The 11629-nt window shown below is 36.5% G+C and overlaps 1 protein-coding gene across 1 annotated transcript; it reads left to right on the top strand.

Annotated features, from left to right (window-relative positions):
• The first annotated feature begins 2253 nt into the window (after window positions 1–2253).
• Window positions 2254–11222, top strand: LOC109037336 (ATP-dependent RNA helicase DDX24). The gene is made up of 11 exons (XM_019051936.2): window positions 2254–2604; window positions 3530–3674; window positions 4381–4598; window positions 4818–4963; window positions 5794–5969; window positions 6691–6801; window positions 7604–7826; window positions 8377–8488; window positions 9237–9354; window positions 9809–9986; window positions 10655–11222. Exons 1-11 carry the CDS (start codon window positions 2476–2478, stop codon window positions 10965–10967), a joined length of 1869 nt encoding a protein of 622 aa, XP_018907481.2. The 5' UTR covers window positions 2254–2475; the 3' UTR covers window positions 10968–11222.
• Window positions 11223–11629: the final 407 nt, after the last annotated feature.

The following is an 11629-nucleotide window of genomic DNA, read 5'->3' as shown; positions in this document are numbered from 1 at the left end:
TCGCTAACCTTGCAAACATAAACGATCATCTAAACTAGTTTCACCTCTACTCGACCCAATAAACTATGAATTCAAGACGAAAATTACCGTCGCAAAGTTGACTTTATGCAAAGAATGTACCTAAGTTGCACAATCCCAGCAACATTAAAATGCTCTCAGTTCCTTTTTGCAAAATGCGATCCAATTGGTTGTTGCTCCAGTGACCATGAAAGTTGGCCCGAGCACTATCTTTTCGGGAAGAAAGCCTTTCCCCTACCTGGTTTCTCACTTAATATCAGCCCGAGTTTCGCATATCTTCCGTTTCACCTCATCGCAGCTTCCATCAAACCGCAATTGCCCGGAAACTAGGACCGCACATCTTATCTGATAAAATCGTTCGCCCTTTAGACCGATTCTGGAGGGTTAAGCTAGACTAGTCGATGAGTCAACTAAAATCTTCAGATTTGGATTCCTCGTGAAAAACTGATACGATTTCATGCATCAAATTTTAGAATAGCGTGAAGGAAAGAGGTTTAATGACGTAAAAAACACTAATGTGTGATCAATTTTCAAGGACAATTCTGTAATTTCTCCTACGATTTTAAATAGAATAAAACGCGTAATATCCAAAATCTAAGCTCAGATTCGGATTCCTCGTGAAAAATTGATGAGATTTCATATATCATATGTTCGAATAGCGTGAAGGCAAAAGGTTTAACGACGCGTATAGATTCTGTCGTACTTCCCCTTTGAACTACGCCGCCGTGGCGCTTAGCGTTCGGTTTCGTCCCGAGGAATTCCTCACGATAAATTCTTATTCTTCCTCCTCCGCTGACCCACTGAGCACTACCCATGTTGCCACGTTGCATTCATATGCTCGAATCAGTATGTCTACGTTACGTCTCTTTCCTTCACGCTATGCTCGGGTATGATACATGAAATTGTATCAATTTTTAACGAGGAATCCGAATCTGAACTTCGATTTTGGGTATCACGCGTTTTAAGTCAAATTTTCTCAACTTCAAAAATCTGAAATGACTGAAGTGGCTTAAAATGCCATCTCGGCTCCTGTTTGATGGATTCTCCTGAAATTCGGTGTCAGGGTATGGATACATGAAATCGCATCGATTTTTTACGAGGAATCCGAATCTGAGCTTCGATTTTGGGGATCACGCGTTTTAAATCAAAATCTGTCAAATTCAAAATTCAAAATTCGAAAATCCGAAATGGCTTAAAATGCTATCTCGGCCCCTGTTCGATGGATTTTTCTGAAATTCGGTGTCAGGAGGTATTTTTCGACAGGAAACTCGAATTTTAAGTCAACTTTTTAAAATTCTCAAATCCAAAATGTCGGATCGTGGCCTAAAATGCTATCTCGGCTCCCTGTTCGATGGATCTTTTTGAAACTCGGTGTCAGGGGTATTTTTCGACCGGAAACTCGAATTTTTACTATGTTTAAAAATTCTCAAATCCAAGATGGCGGACGTAGCCTAAAATGCTATAGACGCTATTAGTGCAACGTCACAGAAAAGCGATATCTATCGATTTTTCCGCATTGGTAGTATTGAAAGAGGTTATGCCAATGATATTGTTTGGATCCAATTCGATATAATGGAGAATCCCTATGATGACGTCGCCACTAATAGCGTCTATGTCGGCTCCTGTTCGATGGATTTCTGGCGGCCCCTTACTACATGCCTACTCTTGTATTTCTGTACAGCCGCAAAGTTAGGGTCAGGGGGCGCCTGACCGTCTATGGACCAGGTGGAATTTTTGTCCTGAAAATTTACCTTTAGACGGCAATTCTCTTTATATTTTGTCTATGGTTTTTATGCCCCCCCCCCTCCCTATCTCGCGGACTCTCTTTTCTTTCTTGCCTCCTTTTTCCTTCCATTTCCCCCCTTCTTCCTTGCTTTCACTGCCCAACCTTGTTTCCTTTTCCTTTTCCCCCCCTTTTTTTCCCTCTCTTCTTCTTTCGTGGCGCCCCCCAAAGGCTGGCGCCCGTGTGCGCCGCACGTCCTGCACACGCCCTAAGTCCGGGCCTGCCGTCCACAAATTTGGGTGAATATAAAGAAAATGGTGAAAAGAGAACAGTTTATAATGTTGCTTCTAATTCATATCTAAATAAAGCTTACCGCGCCTTGTCCTTCTTGACTTTCTACTAAAATCCTACCTCTGCAGTTTCTACTGCACCTTTTTGCGGCAATTTAAATTAGGCGCTCTAGCTCTCTCAACAGAATCAACGTTGACCCCCATGGCCGATGTAAACATAACCTCAATATTCGCCAATAACAGTAATAGTGTTATGGACATGTGTTGACAGTGTAATTGTAATCAAATTAATTTACCACTTCTTTGAATAAATGTGACAAAAAATGTTAAACAGACAGTTTGTATTTTAATCTTTTTATTTAATGTTCACCTATGAATCGCATGACATCCATTATTTGCTGATTGAATAGCAAAGCACCTCTTCGTTCGAACGCCACATTTGCGATGGATATTGTTGAAGATAATGTCGACGAGAATAACGATTCTCTCAATGAATGGAGTGAGTTTAACATTCCAGAGCCGATATTAAAAGCTCTTCTCGAAAAGGGTTTTACAAAACCCACAGTAATCCAAGTAAGTTCATCAACCTAATATCATTCCAGCTGCACGATTTCAGTGGTGCCCAATCTCTTGCATGAGTTTTTGACCTGTGCCAACTGCTTCATACTTGAAAACTAATAAAATTTAATGAATTGAAAGTTATCTTAAGGAAAGTTTTGCAATATGCCTAACCTTGCAATTTGTTTACATGAAATCGTGCTAGAAATAGTTTGAAATATCTACAGGTTGTTCCTAGATTGTTCACTTCTATACTCTTACTCCTTGGCTGATCTTCATTTATTATCATTCCATTTACAACATGATTCTAAGGAAACTAAAATATATGGAATGGATGGATGGCTCAATAACTGAGGTGCAGCGAGCAGGATAGGTACTTCTCTGTTTTAGTCGAAGAATTTCCGCTATAGCTTCATCCATTATGATCAAAACAAATGTATGGAATTCATTGAAACTTTTACTGAACATGTTGTGTAATTTTAAAATGCTCCAAACAAATAATTTCAGAAAATTCATTCTATAATTATCCTTTTAAAATATTAACCACTTTGCTAGCATAGAAAATGCTGAAACTCTATAACTGAGAAGTGCCCTCTCTGCACCCAACTCCTAATTGGATTACATTTTGCTATAAGGAACAACTATTTCTGGTCTATTTTAGAAACAACATACATGCCGTTTGTTTCGCTATGCAGATATGTGCTTTTATGGGAGAGCCAAAGATAGTGGTTCCTTTTTGCAAAATGTAATCCAATTGTACGCCTGCTTTGAAATCTACCTTATCCATCCTAATAAGAATCAGAGGTACAAAAAGCACCCAGACGCTGACTCTCTCGATTAAAGGATCCACTCTATAAAGTTGTGTTCGTAGCATTAAAATTTTTGAATTACCTACGTAATCATTAACGCTAAATATTTTTTGCTCTCTCTCTTTCTCTAGAAATTGTCTCTTTTACCTGCAATCCTTGGGAGAAAAGATATTCTTGGTGCGGCGGAAACAGGGAGTGGTAAAACTTTAGCCTTCGGAATTCCTGTCCTGTATGGAATTTTAGAATGTTTAAAAAAGGCTGAAAATGGAGAACTTGGTAAGTCTCTCACGTTTGCCCACTGAAATTCAGACCAAGAAACGTTTGTGGTATCACACACAATTTACTAAAGCAACACTGATCAAAAAAATGGAGGACCATGCCAGAAAGAAGGCGTATCTTGAGATATGCCTGTTTAAAAAAAACTCAAATTATTCGTGGACTTCAAAATTTCAGGATCCACCTAGGTTAAAAGAATTGGTTTTGGTTCCTCCAATTGGCCCACTTAGTCAGTTTTTCAGGACACCATTTCAAACTTTCTAGGTAATGAGTTTTTCTTGAAATGTTGTAACTTTCAAATAAAGTCTTCTTCCAGCATAGTCCTCAATGTTGAACATTCCAAAAAATTTTAATTTAAAATTTGCAATTCTCTGCAAGGCAGTGTCAACCTCCAATCATACTGATAAAAGGGGGGGGGGGGGGGTGTTCAGTATTGAAATTAAATGCACCAAGATGGCAGATTTTCTTTCTCACCCTGAAAGTGCCTACACATTTTTGACATGGATTTAAGTGCAGCTTGAATCTCATGTTATGATCGTTAAAACAAAATCAAAGACTTTGTTTGAAAATGCATGACCTTGAATTCAGTCATAAAATTTGACTTTTTCTTTTCCTTGATATGCTTCGAAGCTTATCAAAAACTACTACGGTTTTTATCCTTCCATACCATTAATTTTTTCTTCCTTCTTTTGATTGATCATCACAGATTTAGATGATGATTCCGATTTAGAAGAAGAAGAATTAGATGAAGAGGATCCTGATTCAGAAGACGATGGGGCAGTGTGTGTGAGAGCTTACACATTGAAAGTAGATTTTGAAAAACCCAAACATAAGTTATATGCCTTGATTCTAACTCCTACCCGAGAACTAGCAATGCAAGTGAAGAACCACCTAACTGATATTGCCAAGTACACAAACATCAAGGTAAGTTTGATATTAACTTGACGTTGCTCATCCACATCCCCTAGTATATTCACACAGACATCTCATAGTGACATGGAGATTCAGAAGGGTTGTTGCACTTTTAACACTGTGCTATTCCTGTTTTTAGAGATCATATCTTTTCAATATCCATTTTTTTGAGAGAGATTTTATCGCATAATTTAAGCAAGAAGAGATCTGATTTTATTTTTTCTCTTTCAGATTGCTGTGATCACAGGAGGAGCATCCTTAGAGAAGCAAGAGGAGGCACTTAAAAAGGGCCCTCACATTGTTGTGGCCACTCCTGGCAGATTATGGGAACTTTTAGATCAAAATGAGCCTCATTTGTCTCAAGTCAACAACATCCGGTAACCATTATGTTAATTATCATTTTTTTCTAAAGAACAACTACTCTGCCTCTCCAGGAATTGTTTGCTGTGCATGACTACAAAGATTGGCTAATTGAACTGATGCTACAGATTTGGTACAAAAAGAAACTAGGCATTCCTCTGCAACCATGACAGCTGGTTGGTTTACGTTAATTTTCTTATTTTCTTGAAAGCAACAATTAGGGGTGCAGAAAGTTTTTGGCCTTCCCTAATCTAAATTTTTCTTCCCCCAGATTTGCTATAAATGTGCCTCTACATGAAATAACGCACTTAAAAGCTTCCTTCCCCACAAATAGCCTGCTTGAAAGACTTTCCTGAAACAGTCTCACTTCTCATCGTATTTGCGTTTTTACATTGGTTTTGATCAAGATGGGTCCAAGAAAAAAGAAATGAGAAAAAAAAGCCTTTCCCAATTTTCACAACCTTCTCCAATTCTCAAGCCAGATCGCGTAATTGAGAATGTTCTGCACCCACAAAAAGGATTAGAAGAGCTGATTTCTTTTGGATTTGGTTCTAATAATTGTGCACTAGAATCTGAATATTCAATTAGGTTCAAGGTGATCGCTTAATGCCAAGACAATTAAATTTGAAACCTTACAAAGACTCAGATTCAGTAGAGAACACATACTATTGAACAAGATTAATAAATTAAATACTAAAAATGAATTTTAAGAACTTTTACTAACACTTGTCCTAGAAAATGTATCATGAAAATTTTTAAGTGATACTGCGAAAGTAATGGTTGCACATTTCCATGTCTTAATTTATGATGTTTCCATCTAACTCAATTTCATTTTGATTAATTTCAGATTTTTAGTCATTGATGAGACAGACCGTATGCTAGAAAATGCTCATTTCTCAGAATTGAAACAGTTGCTGGAACGCATCAATTTTGATGAGAGCAAAAAGAAACTTCGGCAGAATTTTGTTTTCTCCGCCACATTAACCTTAGTGCATGACCCTCCGAAGCATATTGTTGAAAAATGTAAGTATTACATTTGGTATTTGGTAAATGTTTTATGAACTTGTCTCTTTTGAATGTATTTATCACATTGAAAGTCCAAAAAGTCACATTAAAAATTAAACTAAATTATTTTTTCTCCCAATAGAACTGGCAAAAAAAAGTATCTTACTTCATTTCAGCATAAATGTATGTATGTATGCCTACTTATCATCTACATTAAGAGAGACGTCAACAGCAAATGAATAGCATTAAAAGTTCCAATCCTAAAATCCGCTCTATTTTGTGCTACTTGTGTCCACAATCCAGGCACAGGTGCATCAAATTGCAGTCAAATCAAATCTAATAAACTGTTAGTCTTATTTATACTATGAAAACCTGCCTAAACTCTATTTGACTGGATGTACATATTTTCATTGGTTCAAGTCTCAGTCTGATCGGCTGAGTCTGGTCACTATAAGTCCAACAAAGAAACACTTAAAACCTCAGCAGTATTAATAGCAATACTTACATTTTCAAACTGGATTTTCAGCTTTTGTTATAGTCTCTCTTCCTCTATCAATTTGCACCTTAATCAAAACATTGATACAATATCAATTTTTAGGTCTGCATCCCCTTCAAATATTTAGCTTTGAGGAGCTTTTGCTTCCACAAATTAATCTGTGAATCTTTTAATTTTAAATTTATTTTGTTAATCTTCTTAATTTTTAAATTGATAACCCGATTCAGAATATTTTTTCAACAGCTAAGAAGAAGAATAAACCTGCAAGGTTTACTCCTGGTCAAAAACTTCAGAAAATTATTTCAATTCTTGGAATGACAGACCCGAAAGTGATCGATTGCAGTCAGCAAACAGGTAACGCAAAAATTGCATGTAGTATTTTTTACTCTTATCTTATAGATAGCGATAAAAGTAAAAAACCTGCTACAGTAGAATCAACTTTTTATATTTAACTTGGTGGCAGCAAAAGCGGTTATCAGTAGATGAATTAGGAGACAAGCGTTGTTAGTTGTCATCTCAAGACATGCCTCTACACTTTGAATAACTTCATGCATACTGCCCCTTCATACTTTCTTTGTTATATAATTTGGGGAACTTTGTTGAAACTAAAGACTGAAAATAAGTTTTTGAGATGGTTTGCGAAGATTTGAAACCTAGTTTGCAAACGAATCAAATTATCATGATGTTCGTGAGGTACTATCCACTCTACTGGCATATCCTAATTTTAAGACTGAAGCTAGGCACCAACACCTGATACCGTATCATTACCGTATCAAGAGAAAGTGTTTTTATTATTAATGCCATACTATCAAAGTCCCCACATGATGCCATCAAAAACCATTTGAAAATGAGGGCATAATGCGAAAGCCAGTTGGTAGACTAAAGAAATTTCTATAGCCATCTCTCATGAAAGTTAACTTGCTTCCAAATCAAAGGGGGCAAATCATTGCCCCTCATGAGTTTGATGTCATCAAGCAGAAGAGATCCATTCGCACAAAAAATGTTTATTTCCTGAAGATTAATATTGGAATTTACCTGATTTTTGTAAGAGCTCCTCTGTTCAAATATTTTCTCTTTCATAATGTCCCATTCTTAGTCTGTTACCTGTGTGTTTAGCTTTTAGTAAAGTGCACTGACTTCCGTTTATTTTATTTAGTTACTGCTGAAAAACTATTGGAGGCAAGAATTTTTTGCTCACATGAAGACAAAGACCACTATCTGTACTACTTTCTTTTGAGACATCCTGGAAGAACCATAATATTTTGTAACAGTATAGATTGCGTCTTGCGGCTAGTGAAATTCCTAAATATTCTAAAGCTCAACCCATTAGGACTTCATTCAAGTATGAATCAGAAACATCGATTTCAAAATTTAGAAAGGTAAGTACCTAACGAACGTCAAATTATTCAAATCCATAATTTGATGCATACTCATGGGAGGGGTGTAAGCACATTCATAGTTCCCAGAGAAAACTCAACCATTTTGAGGTGCATCATTTCTAAGGATTAGAAAGCTGTGGCTGAGTTTGACTGAGTCCCATGTATGTACTTCTATTAATACAGGACTAAGCGTCGAAAGTTGGAGACGTAGACTATTTCTCTAAAATTTTCCACATTGATAAACTTCCCTCTTGTAATTTATGTCCAAATCACAGATTGCAATAGATACAAGGGTGCACATGATGTCCAGTTTTGTGGAAAATTTGGGGTAAATTTTGAATTGAAAGGCAATTTCTAGGAGGAAGGGTGATTTTCTCTTTATTTTCTTTTTTTTGGCCCACTTACTCTTAAAGCAGCAAACTACTTGATATGTCAGAAGACTCAAGATAGAAAGGAAATCATTTTTTTTTTTTGTTAGTCACCAAGTGCTTAACTTGTTCCGTTTTTCTGTTGACTAATCGTGTCTCATCAAAACTTCTCTGTCTAATAGTTTCAAGAAAAATTCAAAAGCCATTCTAATTGCCTCTGATGTGGCAGCAAGAGGTCTTGACATCCCAGGAATAGAACATGTTGTACACTACCAGGTTCCGAAAACATCTGAGGTATGCATTCAACCTCTTATCCATGTGACATAACATCTAACCAAGCTATGGTGCAGGTACTATGCTATGCTGGAATTGTTACTCCTGCAAAAAAATCTAATAGAAATCTAAATGTTTTGCATTCTTCCATCTTCCAAGTTTTAAGTCTTGTACACTTCTATGTAACTGATTGGTGATGAGTTTTGAACGTTTTTGATTTTTATTTTAAAAAGTAAAGATCTCCAACAATCATTAGCATGTGTCTGCCCTAAGATATACATGGAAAGGAGTACCTGACATAAATTTTAAAAAAGCAAAAAATTAATTTTAATGAAAATCGTTTGAATCATTTTGCAACCAGATATATCTTTTTTTCTCATCTTTCCTCTGTCAGATAGTTGTCCTATTTTCCTTGTTTTTTACCAATTTGACTCTTAAAATTGAAGATTTTTCTTTATCTAAGCCGGCTTCCTGAGTGATTGATATTCACAGGTTTTTGTCGCAGCTGTATTCTTTTTTTTTTTACATTGGTCACAGGGCCGACAAAAATTTTGTCTTAAACAGGATTTTGTCCTATCTATAGTTTGTCTTAATAAACTTCCAATGTACATCAAAAAATATTTTAGAACAGTAAGTACCCAGGCTAACTACTTCAATCCTCTCAAGCTGGGTTCCATTTGCTTTCTTTTCTTTTAAATATAAAATGAAAGGTGCTAGTTTCGCTTCACATTCAACTTCCAGACATTTATTATTGTTCTTTCTGTTTCAGAGCTATGTTCATCGAAGTGGGCGTACAGCTCGAGGCACATCAGAAGGTCTAACTTTAGTTCTCTGTGATCCACTTGAGATGCCAGATTATAATAAGCTGATACGAACACTAAACCGAAGTATGTGTCTTTTTTCAGAGAATAAGCATTTATCTTGCTCTTATGAAAAATGTTGATTCGTTCCTTTCATTACCATAAATTTGTTTTGTTTTTTTCACAGTTACTCAAACCCATTTTCCTAGAACAAGGCATTGCAATGTCGCCACATGCATTATATACTAGAATTTGAAAAAAAAAAAAAACAAACAAAAAAAGAGAGAGAGAAAAATCAACTAAGTATAAAAGTCAGCATCCAAGACACTTTAATGCTCGAAATGATGCTAAATCAATATAAATATTATATTCATTGCAACACTTTGTAATATTATCTTGAGTCAAAAACAATTTGAGCCAAATTAGTAAAAAAGTATTGTACCTTCCATCCAGATTTCATGGAAGTAGTATTGATGTGAAACATATTTTTCTGTATTTCATTGTTTTAATTTTGACTGCTTTGTCTCTTTTGTTTTCGCAGAACGTGATTTGCCTGAATTTCCTGTTGAAATGCATCTCTTCATGGCCATTAAAGAAAGAGTGAAAGTAGCCCATCTAATTGAAAGAGTGGAGCTCCACGAGAAAAAATCTAATAGCAAGATTAATTGGTTTCAAAGGGCTGCTCGAGAATGCGATATGATTGTCGATGATCCAAAAATGTATCCTTTTTCAAATCACTGTGCATATTGTTTTGTTGTAAGTATGAAGATACTGAGCTAAAAAAGATGGAGAGTTGCCAGCTTCCAGGGGATCTCTATCATGACAGATTCCTGTGACGGTTAGGAGTCGCAGAGCACCCTAGTGCACTGTTAAAGCAACTAATACATACATACATACATACATACATACATGAGGAAACTGTGGCAGGCAGTGCACTCTATCATTTCATGTGATATGTATTTAGGTATCCAGAGAGAGCTTCGTCCAAATTAAGTTCTCACTGCTTCTTTTACCAACCAATTGTAAAAGTCCTTTCTCAAACAAAATGTACCTTAAAGAGCGCTCTGAGATGCCCCCAAAATGTTGAAAAGTCGCTCAAATGCCTTTTAATGATAACAATTTGCATATTGCGTCACAGAACACTATTTGCAAAATATTGTTTTATGGAAATTTAATGGCCAGACTCAATACGGTCATTCACAATTTTGAGAACTCTTCTTTTTTTTACAGTTCTTCTGTTTATCGTGGACCCACGGACCTGAAATAGTGGTCACCTAGGTGAAGAATGCTGGGCTTTTTAAAGTTGTTATTAATGCTGTAAAAAAGTATTTTCTCGTTTTCCAGTGTTTCTTACTGAAGTATCTTCCTTAACTTGGTTTGTATTCAGACCTAAGCAGAGAGATATTCAAGAGGTTGCGGATAACAGAAGATTTCTGAAAAAGAAGCGCTCTGAGCTCAACCAGTTGCTGGCTCAAAAAGTAACTCTGCAAAATATATCAAATAGGTGCATTTCTACAACTGTGTTGACAGACGCTTCGAAACCAGTCGAGTCAAATACGTCTGCAGTAGACTTAATGAAATCGGTTATGGCCGGTAAGAAAGACCAGCTAAAAAGGAGAATGGCCAAAAGATTGTCACAAAATAAACCATTACGAAGGAAAGCCAAGAAGAAGAGGAAAGTGCCCTCTAATATTGAATGAGCCTTTGATCTAATCGGCTGTGACTGAGCAATTGCAATTCACGAGCATCAAGGATTTCAGAAACAAAAATATTTGATGAAGACCTCCATCGTTTTGCGTTAGTACCTTGTGGCTTATTGGTGTGCTGGTAAATTTCAGCTGCCTAGTTGATAGGCTCCAATACGCAGGCAATCAGTTGATAACAATTTTTGTTCAATTGAATTGCAGTTCCAACACAACTTTTTTTCTTTGAATAAAAGCGATTCAACGGTAAAAGTTTGTCTTTAGTTTCATTGTGATGCATATTTTTGCTACAACCTGATCTCTTAGCCTTTTTTTTTTTTAGTGGAACACTCTATGTTCTAAAGCAGTAATGTTTGAGTAACCTACAGTCACCCAAGTGGGTCTAAATTTTGCAGGAATATACTTTTTGTTGTTTTCATCAGCACGAAGAGGAAACCTACAAGCTGAAATGTTCTGTTAGTTTCAGCATATTAATCACCACACCCTTGTTTTGTACATAGATTCGGTAGTGTTGGGAAGAACTAAAAGATTTGTATTCTGCAAGAGGGCTGGAGGGCACTTGATCAGAGCTCGTTGAGGCCACGAAAGGTAGCTTCCTGTGCAGGTACCGTACTTTAACCAAGAAGTGCCCTTACTGTACCCAACGCCTTGATCCATTG

Source organism: Bemisia tabaci, chromosome 5, assembly GCF_918797505.1.
Source record: "Bemisia tabaci chromosome 5, PGI_BMITA_v3".
NCBI lineage: Eukaryota > Metazoa > Arthropoda > Insecta > Hemiptera > Aleyrodidae > Bemisia > Bemisia tabaci.
Note: the sequence above shows the minus strand (reverse complement) of the source record. Positions and strands in the feature narration are given on the sequence as shown.